Below are 27959 nucleotides of genomic sequence, written 5' to 3'. Positions count from 1 at the left end.
CTGTTGAAAAATGACCTGACACCATCTGCCAAACGTTTGCATTTTTGTGAAATATATCAACTCTCATAGGTCAATTTATTCAGTTACAAATTTCACTGAGAATAAAAGATTTATGCATTTCTCTTAATTAACAGAACAAGTTTAGCTAAATATAAACTCTGCACTAAAGTTTTGCAGTGGCACAATACCAACACAGAATACAGAAGCATCTTTAAACTATACAAAATTTTAAAATTGAAAATAATCCTGTTTACATATTCTTTATACATTAACATATAAAAGACCTCATTTAATGAGGCATCTAAAAGAATGAAAAACATCTCTACACCTATCTTTGAAAATTCATATCTGGAAACGATTCATTACACAGAAGCTTTACAAGACTATTTAAACAAACCAATACATACTTTTTACAAGATTAACATTCCAAAATTTACTCATAGGCAGGTTGTCACTTTTTATTTTTGCAGTTTACCTCACTGGTTATATTTCACTATAAAAATCTTCATATTTATATATGTTGGATATTGTTGGATAACCAGTAATCTAATTCAAAAGTTGTGCAAAACAAACAAAAAAGTTGGAAAAACTGTATGTTTAACCAGTCGTGTATATAAAATACCAACTAAAACACTTTCTTTGCCCCATGTAAAGGGAAAAAACATAACAACTATTTCTGAAAAGTTACATTTTTATATTCCTTCATTAGACTCCTTATATAAGTTATGATAAATTAAAAGTTCCAATAAGACGCTGACTGATCTACAGATCTGCCCAACATCCCCTAGTTTGCAACTTCCCTTCACTGTCCATATCCCACTGCTGCTTCTTTAGATCAGGAACACTCAGCTTGTGCTGTCACCGTGCTAGCTGAAGGGTGAAATGGCAACTCTTGGACACCTACAGGAGTGTAGCTTTAAGGAACAAAGACCTGCCATCTGCCTAACCCATGTGAGCCATTTCCTCTTCATCATTTCGAACATACCAGGAGAGCCAACGAGAAGAGGTGGGCAGAATTAATCTGAACTTTTAAAACTAAGTTCAAATTATATGAAAATACATTTTCAGGTTTATTATAATAAATGCAATTACTAAGAGATTACCAGTTAGCAAAACTATTGTATGTGGATAACAAATGGAAAAATCTAACATAACGTTGGCCAGTAATGCTGGTTTTCTTAAGAAGCAGATATATTATATTTAAAAGGGTCCTTTCTGAGAGGTTTTCTTTTCCCTTATCTTCTGGCAGTTAGGATATTTGGTGAAGCCTATGTAAAGGAAGAGGATTTTCCAGAACTACTTGCTGTACACTTAGAAAATTTTCAGTCTCTGTTGGTGTTATTAGCTGCAAAGGCATGTAAATTTCCCATCTGGCTCAGACCACTCTGAATATGTGCAACATGGATCTCCACATTATTCTGAAAACAACTACAGGGGAAAAAAGAAGAAAAAAAGGATTAAACCTCGAAGTAAAAGTCACATCTGAGTATTTCTACAAGTTACAAACATAGATTCAGATGAATGAGTGAGTACTACATACTCGTGCAACTTAATAGAGACATATGAAAGTAGCACTTGCATAAACAGCTGTAGGAAGTCAGACTTACTGACTTGGGTGTTTTAGAAATGACTGTAACATGGTTGGAGTTAATGAAACAAAAACACAATGAAAAGATGCTAAAATACCCAAGCTAAGTACACTGAAAAGATCATCACCTTCTTAGCAGTGTTTATCAGTTGATCCGTTCCAACTTTTGACTTGCAGTGTTGATTACAGAGACGTTTCACTAATATTTGGATTTTATTTTTGCTTTTACCAAAATGAAAGTGTGCTATAAAACTTATTTTAAATTTTAAATCAAAAGGCCGTCTTACTATCTCTGCAAAAAAAAATTCATGCACACGTAGCCTCCCATTATTACAGAGCAATATGAATATGGAAAGTATAAGGAAACACTTGGCATTTAGGTAATTTTTTAAAATTATGTAACTCAGCAACCATATAATTGAAAAAAGTCATGGCCACAAATTCTTGGAGACTGCAGAATACTCAGGAAAAGTATCGCCACATTCTTGCTATCTTTATAATGTTTCCTCTGTCACCTGCTTCTGACAACTGTTGAAAAATGGATACTAGATTAGATGGGCCTTTGATCTGGCAAAACACAGCTGTTCTTCTGTTTCTTCATTTAAAATACTGCTAATGGAAGCTGGTCGTAAGCTATAATTGTCTCATATACCAGCTTTTGATATGTACAGATGAGAGACTGAGTAACACTGCAAAACAAATACTGAAATTGTACTGAAAGTGATCTAAAATAACTTGTTAGTTGTCATGACTTTCTTGCTCTTTATTTTGGTTGTTGTTGTATCCATTTAACACTTTTTAAAGATCAGTTTACTTTACTGAAAACTGCTAATTTCACACTCCCTTTAAGAAGACCATTCCTATAAGTACGTTACCAGATTAAAACTCTTATCCATAATGAACATTCACCTCTAAAATACAGCAACAATTGCTCGCTGGTACAAAATGTGTAATTAGGAATTAAGTATTTAAAAAGTAATACCTGATATTTGAGGAATCTATTGAATTCTTAATGTCATTTAATGAATCTGTTAGTGATTTAAATTCAAAGGAATTCAGGTCACCTCCTTCTGCTAGACACTGCAGGAGAAGAAAAAAAAAGTTCTAACAGTTCAGCACAAAGAAACCGACAGAGCTTTAATACTAATTGGAAACACTATTTTTACAAACATTTTACCTTAATCTGTAGCAATATTGCTGTAAGTCTAGAGATAAGATCAGTTAAATTTTCGCTTTGAACACAAAGCTGTCCTGTTGTTGAGGAATTTGCTTGCCTAACAATCTCCTGAGCCTCCTCTTCACATCTCCGCCTCAGATCTGTTGGTTGGTCTGCAGGTTGGAGGCCTTGGTCTGGAGCAAGCTGTACAGATAAAATAAAGAGAAATGAAGACTAAAGATCTCCTTTTGCATTTGGTGCATGAGTGAAGTGACAAGTCATTTCAAAGAGAGTCCACAGGTATATACCCTGCATTCTGATAAGAGAAACAGACAAAAGAGACAGAATGAAACTGATAGAGCTGCTACTAGTTTCATTTCCAGGTGAGCCCCACCCATGCCCTATTCCCAGGAAATATATATTTTTAAAACTTCGTTTAAGCAGAAATAACAAATTCATACAGATTCAAGCAAAATCTTACCTCATAACAATACTGTTGAACTTTATGCAACACTTTATTTAAGTCTTTGTTTAGTTGTTCTAGATCTAGAACAATAGTTGCATATCTCCTCTGAAACTCAATACCTATTGGCATAGAATAGGATTTCTGTGGAAAAGACAAAAGCATATTAAAATTAATGCAATACTTTACATACATACCTTTTGAACTCATCAAAAGAAATTTTCAATTTAAAAATAATACTGAGATATTTGAAATCCTAGTGTCCAACGGAAAGGTGATAACATGCAAAATCTTAAAACCTAGTAATGCGATTTGCAACTCCAAGTGACAACTGTGTAGTAACTAGCATGCTTTTATTCTCTGCAGTAAGTGCTGTGATAATCTGTGGTGCTAAATTCTACAGATGATAACTGTGACCTGACCTAGTTATTTCACCAGTAGCTGGGAATGACTTCTTCCTACTGAAAGAACTGCATGAACCTGCATGATCCTGTCAGTAAGAGGACAGTACAGGACAACATGGCCACAGCCACCTGTATTACAGGTGGGAGGTACGCTTGGCTAGTAAGTTAGTGGTCATCTGAGAATAATTCTAGTGCTACATACCTTCTGTTACAACTAACAGTTCTGCCAAGAAATAGAAGTTACTATAGCTTACATTTGGTAACAAATATTTTGGATAAGATCAATTTCATAAAACAAGCAAACAAAACCAGAATACAGTACTATTTTTCTTACATTGCTTTCACAGCATATCTTGATGTTGTTTGGGTAATATTTATGAAATTGAAACAAAATATACAACATATTGTAAGTTTCCCCTACAAATGGCCTCTTCGGTGATAAATTCGATACATTTTCACTGTTCCTCTGCCACAAGTCTGAGATACAGACACCTCATACAATCCTATAGGCATAGATTTTACAAGAGATGAAGTAAATTTCAATGTCAACAGCCTTCATCAGGAGGCTCCAGGTCAGAAACTCCAAATCAAGCTTTTAGTTACCAGTCCTAGATTAAGTTCCCCTTTAAACTTGGCCTCTGAAATGATGCCCAGGGATTGACTAGTCTGAATACCAATGTAACAGTGCTTTAAACTAACATCATGACTTCAGGTTTCACTCAGCAACCAGGAAACCTGCATAAATTTGATATGCTTCCTCTGGCTCCGGAATATAAGTAAATAATTGTAACTTCCAGACCTTCAGTGACCAGCCCCCTCTAGAGCATACTGGCCTAATACAGGCTAGCCATGAAAGCCACAGGAAATTGTGAACTCCATATCAGAAAGCAATGGGTGAGGGCATTCTGTATTAGTGAAGACGAAAGATATTTCTCAGCACCAGCATTATTTACGATCCAAGACCAATCTAAGATATGGAAACACTGACAAACAGCTGACCTCACAGATAAAAGATGAATGGCTTTCAGTAGATGGAAACATAACATCTCTGTCATGGAGCATCTACCCGCTTCTCTTGGTCAACCAGCATCACCTTTACCTCATCTTCATTGCAGGTCAAGTGAAAAAATGAACCAGCCATCCTTTTTACTTGCATTCATTTCTCCAAGTGGCTATCAGAAAAGTAATTACTGTTGTGTACGTAACTTGTTTATAGCCTGCAACCAAGGTTAGTATAGTGATGTCAAAATGATTAACTGATAGTAAGCTGTCCTTTCCCTGCCTCATGTAAATTTGAATTTATTGTTATTGCCAGATAATAATGGACTTCATTCAGTACCACTTCTGATTTTGGTCAGTTCTCTTTACTTCTATGTTGGATCAATCACTAAAAAAAAAAGTGTCTCCAAACAACAGTGTTATTCTAACAATTTTATGAATTTTATGAAAGATTAGCAAAGTCTGACAACTGAACTGAATGAACTCAAAGGATTCCATTTTATTCACGTTCAGACATGATACTGATGTTCAAGTGGACTGGTGCTGGAAAGAGGAACGTTCAAAGAAAATGCTTTTTAAGGGAGAGATAGAGTATGGTAAGCAGAACAAACGTAGATGGGATTACCAAGAGGACAAAGTATTATAGACAGGCAGGCTAAGAACATGACCCATTAGAAAGGTATCATGTCCTCTATTTTTATCAGGACAGCTTCAAATTGTGACAAAAAAAGTGTTATGATTGCTTATTTACAAAGCAAACAGCATAAGAAAGGTATCTCAAAGTCCTTATCTAGGCTATAACTGAGTTAAAATTTAATGTTTATTCCTGAATCATCGTCTTCCTTATTGCTTCTTAGAATGCTCTCTCCATTTTGCCATTTTCCTTGGTATTCTTATTCCACAATAAAGTTAAATTTATAACATAGTAGCTGAGTGGCATGTTAATATCTGGGTTCTTGTCAGAGGAAGGCTTTGAAAGTTCAGCCCTTTCTATGGATTTCTTTACCTCTGCAAAAGTACTGATATCTCAGTAGGAACAGAAATCTTTCTGGTTAAAAAAGGGGTGGTAATTTTTCAGTATCAGAGTTACATGCTGCAATAGCACGTTTTAATCTTGCTTCTTTTTGCATTTAAAATTAAATTATTATTATTAAACATAATTAAAAGACAAAATGATAATGTAATAACTGAAATACTAACAAGGTTTTGAAGATCAGCCTTGGGACAGTAGGAAACAGAATAACAGAACGTGCAAATGATCACTGAAAGGACAAAGAGGGAAATCTTACTATGATGAAGTCTTCAACATTCAAATATTTTAAATTAAGAAAATCAGCATTTTTTGGTTTAAAGAAATAAAAAGGATTCATTTTCCTCTCCACAAGCTTTAGCATTCTTTTTGTGCATTGTAGAGATACTGGCAGAATGGACGCTGGCAGACGGTTGAGACTGACACCTTTCCACATTCAAGTTGATGGATAGACATGGGTTATAGAAGAAACGTTCTTATCATTTTGGATTTACTGACTGATGATTAGATAAAACCTAGCAAGAAAAACTGTTCTGCTGATGGTAATTACACTGTAGCTGGTCTAGTATTGGAATATGAAATCTAGGTTAAGGGCACTCAGTGATGTATACAGAAAACCTTTAAACTGAGTTATTGTCCAGAAAGCTAAACAAATACCAACCTCCACAAAATAAAATTAAGATAAATGCCTTACTCTATAAACTGACCCCCCAAACCCTCAAAGTACATAACATACATCAATTGACACATAAAGGAAGCAAACACTATCCTGATGTTCACATTAATCTGTTTCCAAAGCATAATGCTTTCAAAGTGGAATCCTATTTGAAACAACTGACCTCTGACTTGTCTTAAAAAATAAGAATCCCACCACATTATAGAAAGCAATAAAATATATGGATTTTATATAGACTCTGTTTTAATTCTTATCTATTTGTATTAGCTGTTAAAGTATATCCTAACTTAAGAACTGAAAAGAGAAAATTCTCACCAGCTTTTCTGCTTCCGTATTCATCTCTCTTAATTGTTTGATGTGTTCCTTCTTGATCATAAGGATTTTCGATAACCTGGTCTAAAACAAAGGAGCTATTTTTAGAACAAATAGGTCCTTATGCAGTTTTGAAACAGCATACAGATTCAAGACAATAAAATGTATGTTTCTTTCATAATTTTAAAATACATTTCTCAGTTGTTCTTCAAGTGAAGATGCAGAAGTAAAAAATAATTGAAAATAAACAATGTTTTTTTTTCAGAGAATTTTTAAACCTTTTCAAGTGTCCTAGACAGAAGAAAGCTAAAATTTATCAGCTGGAATTCCCTATAGGAAAACAATATATACTGTTAGAGGCTGAAGAATCAAGACTCTTCATGGTGATACCATCACGTACTACAGCTAACGACCTGTGTCCTACCAAGCTTTTGCTGAGTTGTAATTCTGTTCTCAGCTGTGCCCTGGACTAAGCACCAGCCCTTTATGTACGATCTTGCAGTAAAACCTTGCCAATCTCCTGTTATAGAGACTGGATCTATTTTATGGAGAACAACTCTGGTCTTTCCATTTACCTGCTTCTTTTACAGAGGGAATACCCCTGTTTCTTCTGCCCTGAGAACCTAGCAAGCTGAAGAGGAAATCACTGAGACTGCTCTCAACACACATATCACTTATAAAACCATTCATATTCTCTCAGGCACATGGAAAGAAATTATAGCTCCACTACAACCAACAGCAGCTTTATTATTGATATAAAACTTGACATCTTGTCTCCGTTTAAAAATTTCAAAGGGTTTAACTGCATCCTAAAAGTGGAACATGAGACTGGGAGAAACAGGAACTTCTAGTTCAACATACATCTCCTTATATATAATTCCCATCATTGATTTTGAAGTTCAGTCTTCAGGCAGCCAGGTTTATTGCCCTCACAAATCCTAACGAAAAGCTCTTCCAGGACCTCTTTCAGCTAATTATGAATCTTCTTGAAATTTCCATGTTAAATGCATTCTTATTAGCTTCATAGCAATTTGTTCTGACCAAGCTGTTATTCAGCTTAAATACAGCCTGTCCTCTGTGTTTAGTCCCGTTTTCACAGACAGTAAAAGCAACCCTTCTCCACCACTCTCTCACTAGACTTTCACAACCCAAGCCTTTCAAGTCTACTCTCCCATAAAAAACCCCTGTTCTCTTGAACTGTTGAGGCTCTCTCTGTATCTTTTTTTTTCTATTCACTGTCATCCTTCCTTAAATGTGAGCACCAGGACATCTATACCACTATTCTAAATGACATTTTTACCAGCATCAATACTCTCTGCCACAAATACTTTGCCAGATGCATCTTATGAACTGATGACAAGCTATGGCCAGACACACAGAACAATACTGCGTAGATAACTCTTCCAATTCCAGACATTCACTTCTGTCCTTGCAGGAAACTGAAAATGATGAACAATACATACAGAAAATGCAGGAAAAGAGTTTTTAAATTGTTTTGGGACAATTATGTGGTGCTGCACTTCTATTTTGATGCCCAGATATATTCAAGGATATAGGCCCTAGTTCTCCAGTTGCATTTTATGTTATCCACCCTGCATTTTATGTTATATTTCATCCCACTCCCAGAAAATATTCCAGTGGTCAAGATAATTAAATTATTTCTACAAGATACTGACCTTCCACCATTTTATGTCTACTAACTTTCTCCCATTGGTATATTTTTATTAAACAGAATTGCATTTTCATTTGCCAGTATACGTTAATTCAGGTCAGTCTGAATTTTCTTCTAGCCCAGCAGTTCCATTTTCAGTATAACTCATCCTGTTTACTGTTATATAGTCCTCATTAAATTCAAAGAGCAGTTTTAGTACACACGTTAAAAGACATGAAGGAACAACCCAAACAGTATGCTTACATTTGTACTTGTATATTCTTTTGACTACAAAATGAAATATGAAGACAACAAGCATTTCAATGTCTGCAATAACTTCATATGGAATATTTCCAAAGTTTTCACAAGCAGAAAGACAAAATTCCAGCATCCACTCTTAGTTTTTTCTTGCTGGCTTTTAAGATGAAAAGATACTTATTTTCTCCATAGTAATCTGAAAGACTAATCAGCTTTTTTGATTGTGTTGTATTCCCTCTACTGGACATGCAGCAGCATTGCAAACGATCTCTTTTTGTCTTCGCTTGCTTTCTTCCCAATATTAATTTAAGCTTTTCCCAAACAACACAAACAAACATCAACAAATAAACAATAAGCAAAACACAAACAAACAAACAAAAACAAAACAAAAGAACAAAAACCTAAAACTGCAGCTGGACACTTGGAAAAAACATCCTCTAACTTTTAGTATTGACTAGAAGTTCAGACTTTGCTAAAAAGAACATGCAGTATAGCCAAATATCAAAGGATATATATTGCATGTAAGGATAAAAGACTTTTTAAAAAAATGGTTACATCTATTACTTGTTTCTTGATGACTTTATTCTCAGTCACAATACATACAAGCCAGGTAGATGATGTCAGTTGCTCTTTCCGTATGCATCAGTGCTGTAACCCCGTTGTAGAAGACCACCAGATTTGTTCTGGCATTTTTTGCCCTTAGTGAAGCCATGTGGTCTATCACCAATCACCTCCTTATTTTCTGTATGCCGTAGCATAGTTTCCAGAAGAACCGGCTCCAGGTGAGACTGACTGGCTCATAGTTCCCTTGGTCTTCCTTTTTTCCCCTTTTAAAAATTGGGGTTATGTTTCCCCTGCCACAATTTCACAAGTATGATGGACAGGGGCATAGCAACTTCATCTGCAAGTTCCCTCAGGACCCACAGATGCATCTTATCCAGTCCCACAGACCTGAGGCACATTTAGGTTTCTTAGATGGTCTCAAACCTGATCTTCTCCTACAGCGGGTGGTTCTTCATTCTCCCAGTCCATGTCTTTGACTTTTGCAACTTGGGCAGTGTATCTAGAGCACTTGCTGATGAAGACTGAGGCAAAAATATCGTCAGGAGCCTGTATCCTGTCATTCCAACACTCCTGTCATAGGAGCCATCCCACCACATCTCTGGAATGCCAGTAAGATTACAGACCTCAAGGCAAGTCCCACGGTCTAAGTAGCTGAACCCCTGGCTGTGGCACCAGCCCTGTAACCATTTGTTGATTCGCCAGATTTGACTGGTCCTTTCAAATCCCTTCCCTTTGACCAGGAGGACTGATGGAAAAAACTACCTGTGCTTCAGAGTCCCTTAATGCTGTTACCAGGGCTCTGGTCCTTGATACTTCTCCTGGTTGTATCACTGGTGCCCACATGAAACAACAGCAGTGGATAATAGTCAGTGGGCTGGACAACGCTTGGTGGCCTCTTGGTGACACTGCTAATACAAGCCCCCATTAAGCAACACGCCTGTCTAAAGAATGTATCTGGTCAGCAGATGGGTGCCTCTGTGCCTCTCAGAAGAGATTTGCCTACTTCCATCACCCACTGCCTTTTCTTAGTTGTGCTGGTTGTTATTGGAGCTGAGCAACAGCTCGGTTTGCTCCCGCATCTCTCCTGATGCGGTCTTTCCTCTTCAGCCTCCAGTGATGAAGTGGTTCTGCAACGGCACCTCAAGGTTTGGGGAAAACCCCTTCCTCTTGCTGGTCCTTGTCATTGCAATTTTTCATTCTTTTGTGTTACTGGCCCCCCTCCTTTGTGCATGTGCTGGTGGATTTTTTTGTTTGGCTGTGGGTTCACTGGAGACTGTGCTTGGAACCAGCCATCCAACTCCTTCCTCAGCCTCCCAGATGTTATGCAGCCTTCTCACTGCCTCCTGCAGCTCAGCCACCTGCTAGGAGGTCCTCCACCTGCTCACACCTTTTGCAGGCCGCAGGAGTCGAGGCACTTCCTGCAGTCTGAGGTCTTCACTGCAGCTTCTCCCTTCAGCAACTGTCTGCGTGGAGGCGCGGGCCACCTCTGGGGTAAATGGTGCAGACCCCCCACGTGGAACAGCAACCTTGGCTCTAAGATTTGGCCTTGAGACTTGGGCAGAACGAGTACTCTTGACCAGGTCCCTGGGTGCTGGGTTACATGAACTTCGAGTCCCCTCCTCAGCCCGTGGGTTGCATTCCTTCATGATACACTCTCCCTGCACACCCACCACACACAAACTGACCCTCCACACCGTGTTTGTAGTGCTCCCTAAGGGCCCCCTTTTGTACACGTAGGGGGTGGCTGCCATTGTTCCTGGCCTTGCCCAAGTACCACCAATCTCTCTCATGAGATCTGCTGGTTCCTGGCAGGTCTTGGTGCTCTCCTGGGGAGAAAAAAGAACTATAGCATATTCAGGGAATAAAGTGGTTCCTTTCTTCTCCAAGGCAGGTAGGGCACATTACCTAACACTGGATACAATATTATACAATATATGATAAAGCAACAGGGGCAAATGTTCTTTGCACAATGCAAGAATATTTTAAATGAAAAAAGTCTTTAGCATAGTACAAAGTTTGCAGGTAGAAATAATATAATTTTTTCAGACCAACTGGTAGAGCTAAGAATACACTTTCAGAGTCAAAAAGCCATCCTGGGGTCTAAATTACAAGTAGCACATTTCAAAGCTTATGAACAAGTGAGAACAATTAAAAAAAAAAGGAAGAAACTCAGAAGAAGCATTAATAATATCTTCTTAAAATTTCATTTTGGTATCACAATATCACCACCTCATAAACCAACAGAAGATCATTTAACTGCAGAAGAATTAGAATAAACACAAAAAGGACAATACATGACAGAAGTAAGAGCTGCAGTTAACACTTACCACTTGAATGAGGAATTCTACTGGAAAGCCACCTAGTGTTTCACTATCTGTGCCAGAAATTTTGTTTTTCCATGAAGACTGTCCTAATAAAGGATCACTATCCTATTAAAAAAAAAAGAAGATTTCAGTAAATCTCTCTAAAAATAAGCTATTAAATTAAATTATCTTAATGAACAACACCAGAAAATTAAAAACTGTACAAGGTAACAGCTGTACCACGTATCAGAAAGTATTTTACCAGTTAATATTATAAATTACATGAAATAAGTAGCTTACTGTAATTGGAGACTGGAGTGAAGGTGTATAATGCAATCGGGGAGGGGTCATAAAGAACCTAGACGGCCGTTGTTTCTGTCCAAAGGCAGCGATTGGCATTGTTTCATGGGGCTCATTACTCTGTATGACAGGAAAAGGAAAGACATACTTCAGGTGCTAGGCTAATTAAAAACATACCTTATGGTATACATATTTTATTTCTGGAATCTGGACTAACTATGCACATCCATACTCCAAACCCAAGAAACACTGAAAGATTGAAAGAGTAACATTTTGCATTTGGGCTAGCAAGAGCTTCAAAACCATATTGCACTGCTAGAGTTAGCATCACATCAAAAACAAACCAACCCTTGCAAGAGTATTTCCAAAAATCCTATCGGCAAGTTGCAGACAAAGCATGACTGAACACAAGTTCACCAAAGGCTCCAAACTCTCATCATAACAAAGACTAGATCTCAGACAAGTTAGCTGTCCCTTAGTAGATTGAATGCTACACAAGATTCTAAAGAATATGGTGCCATCTAAAAATTTTGCAGTCTAGGTCAGAACATTCAGCAGGAACAATCCATGAAGCTCATAAATTGGTACAAAAGCACGAGAGCTAGGAAGTAACTACAATTTGTTTGACCAAAACAGTGTCCTCACCGTTAGTTTCATTACCATAGAAGCTTGAAAATTAGACTCAATCAACTCATAATACTTGCTTCCAACTACCACAAGCCTTAACTCATTTTGTCAAATTACAAAGGGTCAAGTTTCCACAAACATTTTCTACAAATCCTGCCTGGATCCCACAGCAGAATTTTCTTTGGGATCTTACACTACTCGTTATACTTCTTCATACTCAAATCATGCTGTAACACTAGCTCTAGTAAGTTATTCCAGTCTGAACAGTTATGTTTGTATTATAGAAGGTTATCCTGTTCTATAAAACCATGAGAAGTATGAGCTCATTCTCCTGGAAATTCCCATGCATCTGGTACGCTAGTTTCTATTTTATGACAATACAACCTGGATGTAATATTTTTAATTTTATTCTTTTGGATTAAAGGATAGAATTGTAGGCTGCTTTCTTTCATTAGAACTATTTTAAGAATGTGTTGTTAATACTTACAAGAACTTCATAATCTGGGACTGTCTGTGTTCCGAGACCTGCCCTGTCGAAAGTAACTCTGTATGTAGCGTTAAGAGTGTCCACGGCGTCTATTTGTCCTGTGAACAGTCCGTCATGGACACCTCGCAACCGTGCTAAAAAGATACATATAAATAAATAAAAAACAAAAACACCACAACACACAAATATTATAATATCGTGATGCAAAAAATAGACAATGTATCTTTTGCAAGTAACCCTGGCATTGTCCAATACATATACATTTATATTAGAAACAAAAAGCGAAACAGACTAGATTAAAATGAAAAATATCATAAGCCCTGAAAAAGAATTGTATGCACTAGAAATACTACCTAATTTTTGTCAAATTTAGTCTTACAATTCGAATATTTCTCAAATCTACTCCTTAGCACTACATTTACAGCTATGTAGAACAGTATTTAAAACCTGAACCTTCTGACAGTCAGATTCTGCAGGCAAAAATCAATTTCTGAGTTACTTTGTATACCATTTCTATTTGATGTCTTCCACTGATAACTGCATATTTAGAGAAAGACAATGATGAACACAGCTCAAGGATTCATCTCTAGGAGAGTAAGGAGTTACAGTATGCCTGCTCATCAGCAAGAATTAAGGACAGTGATGCTGAAGAAGTCAGAAGGGAATGAACAGAAATGGCCTGAGTGGGAGAAACCATGCTCAAGTGAAAAGAACCCTGCACCACAAACAGATAGGATGGAGGAATTCAAGATTTTATAAGATTTTTATAAGATTTAACAAAGCTGAGCATATTTTCCAAACGAATTTTTTTAACAGTACTCCTTCCTCAGTTATGTGCAATTTTTTTGTGTAAGACAATGTCACGTTTAGCATACAAGTCTAACTACACTGGGAAATTAATTGTATAACTGCTTTGAAACAGGTATTTTTATGTTTATGGAAAACAAAGCTTAAGTTTTATATTAGGTCAGATTTTAAACTTCTAGACAGTACTCAGCTCTTTGCATTGAAGCATCTCTCTCTCTCCAGGATTTTTTAGATATACTAGACTTAAAAAAAAAAAATCTGGATTATGAACACCAGAAATAATAAATCATAATAAATTCATATCTCAAAACCCTGTCACTGTGTTACAAATACTAGGTAATCCTCACAAGCACTTTCTCAATGAGCTAGCAATAAAAACACACAATTTTGTGTAATTCTTTTAAATTTATTTTTACCTATACACACTAGGTATTCTATGATTAACTAAAATTTGCAGAATCTTAATTTTTATTTGTTTGTTTTTAGGAAGTTACCTGTAACTTTTGTTCCTATTACAAGTGGTAATGGAATTTCTTCTGGAAGATCTTTGAACTGTGAAATATCTGCAACTTTACGCTGCTGCAAAAGCCTTATTTTCTGCCGCTTCTGTTTTAACGCTGATCTCTCTTCTTCAAAGAAGGCAGAGGAACATCTACAATACAATTAGGTAAAACTATACTTAAATTCAACACTGAAAACGTACATACACAAAGACATAACAAATAAATAAGCACAGTTTACAACTCAGTGAGAGAAAATGAAAAAGCTTGAGGTGCTCAAGAGAGAACAATTTCAGTGAACAGATTTAGACAGCTTGAGTCCCCAAAATTATCCTAGAATAACAGTTTACTTAAAAACAAAGCAAAAAAAAAACAACAAAAGCAAAAACCACAACGCAACAACACTCAGAAATGCTGTTTGCACTACTATTTCAGAAGGAAATTTGTCACAACAAAGGTAAAGCAGGTCTCTAAAGCAAGTCTCACATCCAGCCTACTCTGAATACCAGTTCAGTGTTGGTACTCAGAACTTACTGTGAGGTCTCTGCCTGCCACTTCTGGCCAATAGAGAATAGAACCCATTGGATCAGTTAGATCGGTTAAACTGACTTAAACTGACTTTGTAAGAAAGAGCGTCAGGCTCAATGTAAAACATCACTTCCATGTCTCCTACTTGCATACATTCAGAGTACAACTCAGACACCAAAATCTCTATTATGCAGGTGAATTGCTCTGACATTGATCACAATAACAATATAAATTTGTTCGGAATTGAGCAACTGTGTAAAAATCCAATAACCTCTAACAGTTCATACTTCACTTTGTTTTGGTCCCAAAGCCCTTACTTGTTTCTATCCATTTTCATTGTAATCTACTGATGCGTGAAGAGAATACTAAAAGCATAGACATTAGGATTTGATCCTATCTACTGCTCGTTATTAAAAAGGAATATAATTCTTGTGTCAACAACAGAAGCCCTTTGAAAAAGGAATACAGGTTGCTACTGTAGGTCTGCTTAACTGCAGAAGTAGTTATTGAGGAAATAATTTACTACATCTTTCTTAATTGCTTTACTCCAGTCAAGTGCAATTTAAACGTTCTCTGTAGAACTTGTGTAGGTATATACTGATTACTGATCAATAAGAAGTGCTGCTTTACAAGGCTGTTTTAGAAGATGCTGATAACTCCTCCACTGGTTCCTATTACTATACTGTCAACTATTTTCCATTTTAAAACCTTTCAAGATCTTGCTTAGTTATTTATCTATGGTGTAGCACTGAGCAGTCAGCTCCTATTTGCAAGTCTGCTTATTACTCTTACTATATGCTGAACTAAACATGCTTTCTCTATACCCTTCACTCAAAGCATTTCACAAAGCCATTTTGCTATTCTCCAAAATTTCTCTTTCTTGCAGTACGTGTAAGATGGTTTCTCTTAAGCTGCCAATGTGCTGAGACCATTTCCTTTCACACCAAGCAGCAGTTTCACACTTGCTGTCTACGTGCATACATCATTTGCCTTTTACCTTATTCATGGTTTCAAAGTTCTTAGGGGGCACGAACCATCTGTTTTGATCAGTATGTACAACATTAAACACAATGAGATCTAAGCTCCAGGGAAGACATACAAAAAAGCATGGACAGAAATGAACTGAAGCTATGCTGTACTTCTACTAGACCTGGGCAGTAATGCACTGCAACAAAGGTTCTTTTTCAAGATTTTCAAATTCCAATTTGTTGTATAGTCTATAAACGTATAGTGGATTGAGCAATTTTGGGGGTGTCCATTCACTGTTGTACCACTGAAGAGCAGAATGAATTTACCCTGGAGTTGTGTATTGCCTAGTGATCCTCATTAGAAATTCAACATATCTGGAAAGGGATATAGTAGAGATATATGGTGGTTGGGGGATTTATGCAAAGCTTATTTGAATATTCCTATTTAAAGACATTATTTTCCCTGTATTTACTACTGGAGAGGAACAAGTGTGAGATAGGGCTTGTCACGTGCTCTAGATGTTAAGTAGCAAAATGCAGGTCAGGGTATTTCAATTCCGTTGAGGAGAACAAAGTGACTAATCACAGCAAGAGAAAAATAAGGGAGGAAAAAAAGAATAGACGTAATCAACAACACTGAAGACCCTACAACATAAACATTAGGAATGTTTCACTGCTAGCCCAGATGTTCTCAAAGAGACTCCCAAATGCTGTGGGTCATGGAGATAGAAAGTATTTACAATGTACTTCTGCCTTATGTTCAAAGAAGTCTCCAAGCCCTTCTCCCTCAAAATGTCCTTAAAAAAGGTCCTCTCATCTTTGTACCACTCCTAAAAAAAAAAATGAAGGTGAAAACTATGGCAGAGATCACATTGCAACCTCTTTAGTTTTCCATAGACTTATTTAAGAGGATGAACACTCTTTTAGGCTTCTAGTTTGGTCACAGAAGTTTGAACATGGGAATCATCACCACCATACAATGTCAGGACAGGCATATCTGAGCTTAATTCACACCCATTCCTATTTCACAACCCCACTGAAATTTATATAGAGTAGACAAGACTAACTATTACCTCTTCCTTCTCTTGGAGTATATCTTTCCCCAGAGTCTACTGGAATCTTACAAGCTTTGCAGGCTCCCAGGAAGAATACTGTTGTGCCAACCAACCACACTGTTGCTGGTGTGATAGGACATTTAAAGTAGCAGCAGACATTAAGAAAATATTACAATATATTTAACACAAAATGGAAGAAGAAAAAAGACAACCATGTGCACAGCTATCACACAGAGAAACTATTATTCTCTCTGCCATTAACACTGTGAATGTAATATGTTGTATGTTTTTTCCTCCCTCCTGGGAAGATATTAGTATGGCCATGGAATTTGGCTTACTTGCGTATGACTGAGGGCAGACAAGACATTTCTAACAGAATAGTAATGTCAGAAGACTTTGCTCTAGAGCTAGATGAAAACTGTCTCGAAAAAGTATTCAACTGATTTAGACCATTCAAAACCTGTTATAACTGAGCCCAGGGACCTCTCCAGAGATCTTGAAAAACGTTGCCAGTATTTTTTTTAATTATTAAAGAAATGAAAAACAAACAAATGCCTATTTGAGGCTGACAAAAAGCAAGATCACATAACCTCTTGGTTAACAAAGCCAGACTCTCCATCCAGTCAAGTACCTGTAGTTTAGAATTGATGTAAAAACTTCCTGACCATTTAGAACTGTGGCTTCTTAAGCATGAGGCTCTCTTTTCAAAAAAAAAAATGACTGTATGACAGCTTAACAAAAAAAAAAGTATATACATCTACTATCCAGTGGTACTTACTTTTGGCAAAAGTCAAATGAATATGAGTAAATGATGATTTAAGCTCCAGCTACAACAGCTCCCTCTCAGTGGGAAGCATAATGATAGAAGAACTAAAAACTCACAATTAAGCTTAAATGAACACCTTTCCAAAAGGAGCCATTTTTAAGGTGGCTGTGCTGCCCTCCATGGAGTAGCATTTATAATTATGTAAAGCCATGTAAGATTAAATGGCCATGTAAGATTAAATAGCCTCCATCAGACAAAATACAATCTGACTCGATACAATGACCTATGAAATTGATTCAGTGCTTCAGTTTTCATTTTTAGTAATTCATATAAACAAACCAGTCTTTTCTTACCTAAACACTACTTGCTCATCCTGATCTTTCAGAATTTAGGGAATCACAGACTGGTTGAGATTGAAAGGGATCTTTGGAAGTTACTTGGTCCAACTCCCCTGTTCAAACAGGGACACTGAGAGCAGGCTGCTTATGACCACATCCAAATGGCCTTTGAGTAACTCCAAGGTGGGAGACTCCACAGCTTCTCTCATCAACCTGTTACAGTGCTCAATCACCCTCATGGTAAAAATCTGTTTCCTTACATTCAGACAGAACCCTCCTGTGTTTCAGTTTGTGCCCACTGCTTCTTACCCTGTTTCTAGACATCACTGAAAAGAGCCTGTCCTCTCACCTTTCCTGAGGGATTTACACTCACAGGTGAGATCTCTCCTGAGCTTTCTCTTCTCTATCCTAAGTTGTACAGATTCCATGAAAAGACTGAACTGAATCATTGGGTTTAAAATCTAAGAATTCTTAATCAGAGAAAAAAAACTCTGCTTTTCATTCAACTCTGGATTCTTGACTACGATGTTCAGTATTATATGGGTGACTTCCCCCACTCCTGTTTTGGCAGCCAGGAAAAGCTGAGAATCTAAAAAGTGGTTTAAAAAATAATAAATAAAAAAAAAAAAAAGAGAAGAAAACATGCATTTGTTCTCCCCACAAAGAGCTAGTTATATCCAAAAAACACGTAGTGGAAAATTGGCCTGGCTTCATGTCAGGAAGCAATGCAACATGGAAGATAGAGTAATAATTTCAACATAGCCCAGCTTGAACACTCAAGTTACCTAGGATGGGAGGAGAACGTTTAAAGTACAGGCTCATCACAACTGCATGGACTGAACGCACACACACAAGGAATGGGAGGGAGGTCAGGGATGGGAAGCATTGTGCACACTCAGAGAACACCATTTCAATAAAATGTTGTTCTACGCTCAGCTATTATTGAGCTTTACTACCTGCATGCAAAATAATTAAAAAAAGAACAATTCAGGTAACATGAAAACTACATGTAATCATTGACTGAAGAGAAAGAGAGAGGGAAAGGGAGAGGGAGGGAGGGGGAAAAAATTACCTCCGTGGCTTTCCCATCAATCGTCTGATTTTTCCCCACTCTACTCTTGTCAATTTTCTGGTTTTCAAGTTTGGAAAAGATTCTTTCAGGCATACACAGAAATCATTATCTCCTTCAAATAGTGGTCTGTTGAAACATCAAAAGAAACTTCAGCAAAGCCAATGAAGTGTTATGAAAGTACTGCAACCCACTAAAGGAAACCATAAACATATGTTGAGGTATTAAGAGTAAAGGAAAGGACAATAGGTGCAAGGCAATACTGAGGAATAGAAAAATAGCACCCTTTTCATAAATCCATTCAATTATAAACCAGATTCTCAACAGAGGGTTCCAAAAATACAGGAAATTGAGCCAACTTGTCATTGTCAGTAGCTATACAGGAGATTTTTATTCCATCACACCATGGCTCCATGATAAAGCAGAGGATCACTATTACAGAAGTGACACTACCTACACAAGTTATGAATTTTTCTTTGATGCTATGACCTGTCATAACACAACAATATACCTTATGTTCTATGAAGGTCTTTTACTTTGTAGTACCACATTCTTCTTGGGCTGAGGAGACAAGGGAGCAGCAATGGATATGCTGGCCTAATAGCAGGTTGATGATTAAAGACCATAGCAAGTGAAATAAATCTCACCTGGTAAGAACAAGAGAATAACTGCATCCGAGGCAAAGCCACTTTTCTCTATTCTCTACAGGGTACTGGGGTTTTAGAGGGAAATATCCCAGAACAGAGAGGATCTTGGAAGCAACACCACTTTCAACTGAATGTGTTGGGTGTCAGGAGAGAGGGAAGGTTCATGGAGATAAGGAAACTCAGGCAAGAATGGAAGAGAATATTTTTACAGTAAAAGGATCTGCCACTGTGTCATGAAATGAAAGTAAACTGCTAAGGATGATCAGTGGCACTCAAGCAAAAGATAAGTGTATAAAGGTTTTATTTTTATTTTTTTTATCCAGTTTTAGTGTCTTTAACATTAGACTTCAAAGAAAGTTGTAAACACCGACTTTTTTTTTTTTTTTTTTTTTTTAAGAGAAAGAATCTGTATTTGATTTTTTTTTTTAAAAACTATCACTTGACTTTAAACAGGCAAACTATAAACCTATTGATAATACCGGAAGGTCTGCCATGTGGTGTAAGCAAGCTACAACTATATCTGGTTCGGGGCGGGGGGGGGTGGTTTATGATCAGAGATGATATATAATGAGATGATAGTTTGAAAGATTAAAATATTTTAAAAACTTATAGCAGGCGTATCGCGTTTAAATAGATGATGTCAACTGAGGATAAGATTTGATTAAAATACGTTGAGCTTTATAGAGAGTGCCGTATTTTGTCAGCTTACAGCTCTATGCTTTAAACTCTTCTATGCTTCATATTGTTTAGATCGTATCACCCACAACATAAATCAGTTTTTCTTCTGCAGATATATACATGTACTTTCTTAGTAAGCTATACCATGGTAATATCTTAACATAATCATACCAGTAATGTGAGGTAACTATCAAAAAGGTTTTTTAGAGTCACCTGCTAAACACAAGTTTTAGTTTACTGATAGACCTAAAGCTCCACAGACAATTATTTGAGAAAAAAAATGTTCTTGGACTGTTATAAATATCAAAACTATAAGCATCAGATATTGAAATTACTACTAGGAATAATGTTTTTGTTTGTTTTCCAAATAAGACCAAGGGAAAAAAAATACATAAAACTAATTCATTCAAAAGAACTTCCACAGAAGAATTATAAACAAACTAAAATGAACATGCAATTTTTCTGCTTGAGGTAAACATATCCTAAAATGTTCTTCTGTTGCTATGACTGCCTGCTGAAGCTACAGCTATCCTGATTAAAATAGGAAAAAAGAACAGTATTTCATTATGAATAGATTCTGGAAAAGAATGCTCGTTAACTCTGAAGCCATCCTTCAGAGTATTGAATGTTAGCATTTCATATAATAGTCAATTTTTACATTTTAGAATTTTTAGTTTTTATGTGATTAGGGACTAAATTAAAATGGTTCTTTCAAACAATTCACACCACCTTGCCACTGGTGCTAAGAGAACAAGTACCAAAAGACTGAAATACAGACTGTGGAAACAATCTGAGAGCTATAGATTAGGTGATCCAAGAAAGATTCTGACGTGTAGAGGTGACCTGAATAGTCATAACCCAGCACCCTGTTGGTGATCACAATAAAAACAGGATAACAGGAAATAAATACACAAAATAAAAATGTTTAACTTTTAGGGAAGCAGCATTTTGCAAAGAAGCAGTCCCCTTTCCATCTCCGTTGTGTACCACTGACTCAAGGGTTCAAAAAAGCTGAAGTGTTCTGACAACTTCAGACTTCAGAAGGTAAAGTATATGCATAAAATCTTCTATTTGGTAGAGGCAGAGATCATAAAAAGGAAAATATTTCCATGGACGAATACATTCCATAGAAGACTAAAAGAGCTACCCAACTAGATTGCTCATTATAAAAACAAACAAACAAAAAAAAACACAATAAAATAATTTTCAAGATCTAAAAATTTAAGAATAAACTTTATTCTTAAATAAAGTTTAACCAGTACATGGAAAATTGTAGCTCAACTTCAGAAAATTACTTGTTTTTATACTAATAAAATACTTATATAAAGAATACATACTTATCTATATTTGAATAGAACCATTCGTATATGCACCACTTGTGAGCTTTAGGAAGTTTGAGCAGGTTACGAAGCCGTAAACCAATCTTCTGTGATGCCTTCTTGTCTGGCGTTGGCATTGTTGTATTAAACTTCTATACAGTAAAATAAAGGAAACAGTTAAATATGGTCTAATATTCTTCAATATTCAAATTGTTAAACTATTTTTTAATAAAAGTTCATATATTAATAACTGTTATATCTTAATTGCATGTATTGTTTCATGACATTTTTTTGTGTTGCAGATCTACGATTGTCCTTACTGCAATGCAATCCAAACAGATGGCAAACTTTAACAGGATCAATATAAATTATCTCTACACGAAGCTCTTCTAAGGGAAGCATTTTCCAGCAGTGAAACCACATTATTAGTAACAACAGTATTGGCACTAACTGCACACAGACCTCAAATGTTTGAGGCACCACTGAATGTTGTCTCAAGTTGGCATGTGTGATTTGGTGACTCAAATGCCAGCAACGCCAACTCCCTCATTTGCACTAGTGATTCCACTCTTACTAATTTGATGTAATCAAGTCAAAGCCCTGAGCAGAGCGTCGCCTTTTTATAAAATGTAAGAGTACCTAGCATGGACATAATCAATTTTTAACTAAGTTTGAAAGCTATTTTATAAACCCCAAAACAAGGCATTTGTCTTAGATCACATGCATACTACACAATGCTGTGTTTAAACAAGACTGCAGAAAAATAATTCTGTAATTTCCTCGCAGGGATGGCTGTCTTAACTGACAGGAAAACTTACTTGAAAAAGCAATGGTTTTTCAAGAATATTAGTTTAACTGGGTCCCCATGCCATAACTTGTTGTTATCCTTGTCTAAATGCTCAAAAATGACATTTAGTAGCAGCAATAATAGAATAAAGCATACAGTTGCCATCTTGTTGGCTCCTGCTGCACTTAACTACTGCCTTCTAGATACAGTTCCACTTCTGCTTCAGGAAACAAAGCCTAGCACAATGGCAAGATCTGTGGGCTACAGTAACTGCAGTCGCTCACACAGGTTTATCTAGCAATCCACAGGACATCCTGAACCAGACATTTAAGTACAAACTACCTGGGCTTAGGACATTATCCAGGCCTTTCTACTGTTAAGAAATCATAGTAGCAAAAGAGAAAAATGCCTTGGTCCTCCTCTGTAACAAAACAGACCCTGCAAAACAGCAATTGCTAAGTCCTCCCTATCCTACACTACACGCTACAGTTCAGAAAGGAAGTACGACCAGTATTTAAATACCGTCTTTTCACTGTGGCAAATCCAGGCTCATAAGGTGATGGTACATACAGAGAAGTGATTTGGATGATAAAGGTATTACAGAGTCAATTCTTTGAGACAAAGAGATGTTGCCCTGTCTAACAGCAAATAAAGGGTGAGAAAAATTACTGCTGCTCTTTCATGCTATACCAAGGAGTAGACAGCCAAGGAGAAGAATAGAAAACCAAGCTGTTTGAAGCAGAGGACAGTATCATTACAGGATCAAGAAGGTGCAGATGGCCATGAATACATTTTGGCTACTAATCTAAAACTAGTTCCTAGCTATTGGAACACAAAGTTCTACAGCAGCCTTCTAAATGGTGTAGTTAGTTTGTGGAAGAACCGTAGTCAGTTTTTAACTGAAGTGGAAAAAATCTGTGCAGATTACAGAATATTATTGTTCACAGGAGCAAGACAGGCAATTATGGACTGCTTTCCAGCTCTATATGCTTACGTCCAGGATCAAAAAGAACAAGTACTCTCACAAATAAACGTAGTACCACAGTTGTGAGGAAAAAAAATACAAATCTGTTTTGAATTGTGGCTTACTCCTAGCAACAGCTTTCCTCACAGGCATATTCAAAAACTGGTAATGCAACTTGAAAAACAAATATATTCTAATCTTCCGCTAACACAGATAGGCTTGTTCCCCTTTTTGGTAAAAAAATATCTGCATACATGTAGGTACCTGTGGAACCATCGCAACCTTCTGATTTCTTTTGGGTGACCTTGTGTTTATTTGTCTGTCATCATCTTCACAGAAGAGTCGACTCCGTTTTGAATTTCTGAAGGGCTGCATGTATCAAAATTAAGAATGAATTACAAGAAAAAAACACTGATTTCTCTGTACATGCACAGAATTCACAGTGATAGAAACGGAACGTGTTTTCTCTTGCCACCTACTGGATTTAAGGCACACGGTACACAATAAACAGTGCCTCCTAGCAGTTACAAACCTAAGGGCTGAGAGAAGAGAGGAAGGAATTTAAGATTCTGGGCTTTCCAATGCTAACTATAACCCATTGCTGTACTGCTGGCTCAGTTCCACAAAAGAATTTAGAATGTGACTCTCACTTGTTTCCAGAGAAGTTAGGTGTCAAAAAACTTATGTATCAAAGCTTAAAATAGTACTTGTTTATAAGCACATCTCTCAAGCAGTTTGTTCTAAATTTGGGGTAAAAATGTTTATTCAAACTGTGTTTTGGTATGTTTCCAGTAAAAACATTAGCTTTATATAAAATTTCTTTCAAGAACTTCTTAGGAATCTAATTTTCTTTTTTTAATTTTAAACTCACTGAAAATGCCTACGCTGCAAAATGCTAAGAAGCTAATGCCTGAAGAAAGTGAAGCTTAAGTAAGTTATATAAAAATATCAGATAAGAGAAGAATTTAGAATTTATGCTAAAATTTACTTGTGTGGTGGTAAGACGTTACAGCTCAAAGAGAAGGCTGACTGAAAATGAGAAATCATATTGCAAATATGTGTCATGATTGTCTTCCCCTTTTCAACCACTTCTGTTTAGTTATTCCACAACATTTAACCCTACAACAACAACAACAAAAAAAGAGCTTTCAACAAGGACAAAACAGTAACCTACGTCTGGCTAGACTGGCTATTAGTGCTAAAAGCAGGAAGCTTTCCCTTCAGCAAAGACTTTGTGGCCCAGCACAGGAGCCAGCTACATCTGAGACGTCTCTCCCCTGTAGAACTCCATGACTGCACTACGTAGCGTTCCTCGTAATTCAAAATATTAACAAAAGTGATGAGTAAAGGCCAAATAAATGCAGATTTTGCTTCTTTCAGTAGAAATGGTGGAAATGCTACAAATAGTATGCAAACCACATAGGTATGAAATCTGTAGCACCCAAATGTGAAGAATACTGATGACAAAGATAAGCCAGCCCTTAACAGCAATCAGAAACAAAATAAATCAACACAACGAAGTAAAACATCACCAATATGCACTTACTTTAGTCAGTCACAAACTTATTAAATGTAATTCTTAAATATATGTTTGAAAATAGATACTCCCAATTGAATTAATTAGCAGTAGCAAGAAATTGATCTGTCCCGTGCCAGGAGAGCAGCTGGAGCTTTCCCAGGGAACTGCGTCTTTCTTACTGAAAGTTACACTGTGTATTTTATAAACATAATTACACTGGTGTATTTAAGTGATAGTGCCATGTATGCGCTAGACACCTAAGCACATTCAGCACACAGAAGGAAACTCCTATTCCTTGTACACTTTACAAACAGAAAAGAGACACACGCTGGCAAGGGAACCAAACAGTGCCCACAGCATATTAGCATAGTAATTAGTTTATCATGTTAATTTTGCTGGATGCTGTTTTTCTCTCTGCACATAAATGCATTGAGTTCTTTTTTTTTTTTTAGATTTATTAGATCTTAAAAACAATGTTAGATTTAAATTGCATCTTTTCATTTATTTTATAACATCTCTGCTGTCCTTGACAAACCATCATCATTAAAAAAAAAGGTCAGAACTATTCTAACTTTTGAGCAAGGAAATAAATCCACAAACCTATTTCAACAATAAAAACTCTTGCATCGCTAAACTCCAATTTTTTTTTAATCATAGCACTCTGCCTAGAGGATGAGGCATCAGGTTCTCTTAAATATTTGCAATTATATTTTGGTCCTGAGATTTGAAATGCTGATTCTAGAACAACATTTTTTTCCTCACAAACGTCTTGGTGGCACTATACCCCATGAACACCACGTACCAACACACAAACACAAATACTCCACCTACACAAAACATGGAAGTTCCTCCAATCTTATGCTAAGGCTATGGTACAGATCAAGTGAACTGTTTTATAAACCTCAACAGAAGCTCCTAAATTCTATTCCAAGGAACTATCCAAAACAACAAACTTTCATCAGTCTGGATAACAGACGCCTAACAGCAGAATAAAAGAACAGGTGTTGAAAGGAAGCATCATCTACCTTAACTGAACAGGTCAGGCATATGGGGAAGAGTTTTCAATTGGTAGTACAACACAGCTGCAAAACTTCCAGTGTTCATGGATCTCAACCTAGTATAGAAGACTACATCACATCTCAGCAACACGTGCCACTGCTAAAACATCATTTTATGTCTATCTTTTGATCATGTCCGAGCTTTCTACAGAATACAGAGTCAAATTCAAAGTTTGAATCCTTATTTTCAATACCTACAGGTAGCATACCTGAAGATTAACAAAGCTTTGATACAAATATTATGGCTTAATGTGAACTCCAGCAGGAAGTAAGGGCCATCACAAAGGTCCAGTCACTGGAACTGCATTTTGTAGACCTCTGTAGTTCTCCAGCATAAGCACATAGCAACACGTATACATATGCCTACAGAAATCCGACCAAAATAAGTATCTTCTCTGTGTAAGTTTCTCTCTTCAGGGATAAAAATCACAGAGCAAACTACACAGGAGATGTTAGTCACGTTGCTTAATGCTTTACTGGATGCTTCTCAGATATTTTGATTATGTGGAGAGCAGGCAAGTACCATAATTTCTAAACAAAATTCTTCCCTTCAAATAAGCAAGCAGTTCATAATAAACAAACAACTTGTGATTTGAATAAAAACCAGGTGAGAACTGGCAAGTTGGTTGCAGTTATTGTGGAAAAAGGCAGCACCAAAAGAGCATAGGAGAAAGATCTGCATAGCTGTTGAGGGAGCATTTCATATGCTCTCCAGGGTGTTGCAGAAAGAGCACACAGTAATATATACATGTATGTAGACAAACAAGGCATCAGGTGTGATATTGCTGCTGGCAAAACCAAACCAAAAATCAAGTAACTAGGTAAGGTAGGGGAAGTACAGAATAATCTAGAAAAGCCTGAACTTGATGCAGTGGGGAAAAACGTGACAATGGAACGTTTCAGAGAGGTGGAAACGGGGGAAGCCTTGGAGGCTTCAAGGCCTTTACCTTTCACTCCCCCACTCCAAGGACATTCTTTAACTCACGATCCCCTCATGAGTCCTCTCAGAACCCTGCAGGACATTTCCCTAACATGACTTTATTTTTATTAAAATCTCTCCTGCAGAAGGCACAATGATCGAAGTATGCTGTGATGTTTTCGCTTCCTTTTCCTTATGCAGCAGTTCTCAGCCAAAATTAGAAATGAGATATTTCATGAGATAAAGCAAATGGTTGATAAGAAATGGAGTTTCTTAAGTTCAGGGTCTGTAGATTCAGTACAGACATTTCACACATTTTCTTGACAAAAGAGAGGGAAAATGATTATGAGCGCTCTTGAACAAGGTCAACAATTTAGTTAGTTTGATTATTCATTTATAAAAAAAAATAATGCTTTCATCTCATGTTGAAACTGTGTAGACTGCTTCTGAAGGATATAGTTTAACATTCTAAGATTACAAAAGTATGAATTCTCAGATTTTCTGATCCTTACATTTGATTAACTTTACAGTATTTAACCAATCTAAAAGTTGGCTTGTTATTGCTTCTTACCATTTCCACGGCAGAACCAGCATTCTTGCTCTTCCAAATGGGGGTTTTCTGGAGAGAATTGTATTTTTCATTCCACGAATTGGATAAGCTTCCCTCTGTTGTGAAGAATTTGTGTCATTAATATACATAGCCATATGCGTGTGTGTTTTAACACAGCTATTACCCAAAAGCTAGCATAACATCGTCTACTAATATATCTTTTGTTACTTGCAGTGTCTTCTTTGGGTTCAACTATAAATGGATTTTAGATTTCAGTATTTGTATTAAATTGTTCTGAACATTAACTAAAAAAATGAAAGAAATTTTCAGTACAAGGAGAAACATCAACAAAACTTTATTATTCCTGAAAAAAAAAAAAGATTTCAGGAACCTCCTTTACTTCCATTATTTCCACTTACAGGGGAACACGCATCTAGGCAGCTTTATCATGGCTGTAACTGAATCTTGGAGAAGGTAAAGCTCTAACAGACCTGGCTACCTTCATTTTAAAAAGCAATTAATAGCACGTACATCAACAAGTCAAACAAATTTAACTGAAACAAGCTATGTTAATTAAAACAGATTCAGCAGACCATGTCTTCTTCCTTGTGTAATATAAGACTTATAGTATATTAAGAGTTTTTTATTGTTGGGTAGATTGTAAGCGTT

General features: G+C 36.6%; 1 protein-coding gene across 4 annotated transcripts in view; it reads right to left on the bottom strand.

The window, feature by feature from the left end:
* Nucleotides 1-47: 47 nt before the first annotated feature.
* Nucleotides 48-27959, bottom strand: part of LIN9 (lin-9 DREAM MuvB core complex component) — a 39141-nt gene continuing 11229 nt past the window's right edge. Inside the window, exons 3-15 of one of the 4 annotated variants that reach the window (XM_082755622.1) lie at nucleotides 27312-27406; nucleotides 23509-23613; nucleotides 21512-21645; nucleotides 18853-18978; nucleotides 14120-14277; nucleotides 12819-12952; nucleotides 11705-11824; nucleotides 11429-11530; nucleotides 6632-6712; nucleotides 3226-3351; nucleotides 2766-2948; nucleotides 2571-2668; nucleotides 48-1428 (exon numbers count right to left, since the gene is read on the bottom strand). In XM_082755622.1, coding sequence (XP_082611748.1) covers nucleotides 1323-1428; nucleotides 2571-2668; nucleotides 2766-2948; nucleotides 3226-3351; nucleotides 6632-6712; nucleotides 11429-11530; nucleotides 11705-11824; nucleotides 12819-12952; nucleotides 14120-14277; nucleotides 18853-18978; nucleotides 21512-21645; nucleotides 23509-23613; nucleotides 27312-27406 — 1568 coding nt within the window. In that variant the 3' untranslated portion in view covers nucleotides 48-1322. Of the gene's footprint in view, nucleotides 1429-2570; nucleotides 2669-2765; nucleotides 2949-3225; nucleotides 3352-6631; nucleotides 6713-9140; nucleotides 10928-11428; nucleotides 11531-11704; nucleotides 11825-12818; nucleotides 12953-14119; nucleotides 14278-18852; nucleotides 18979-21511; nucleotides 21646-23508; nucleotides 23614-27311; nucleotides 27407-27959 lie in introns of those variants that run through there. The other 3 variants (XM_082755624.1, XM_082755623.1, XR_014317079.1) reach the window with 3 other exon arrangements.

The sequence above is a fragment of the Aythya marila genome (genome assembly GCF_965140915.1).
Source record: "Aythya marila genome assembly, chromosome: 3".
Lineage (NCBI taxonomy): Eukaryota > Metazoa > Chordata > Aves > Anseriformes > Anatidae > Aythya > Aythya marila.
Note: the sequence above shows the minus strand (reverse complement) of the source record. Positions and strands in the feature narration are given on the sequence as shown.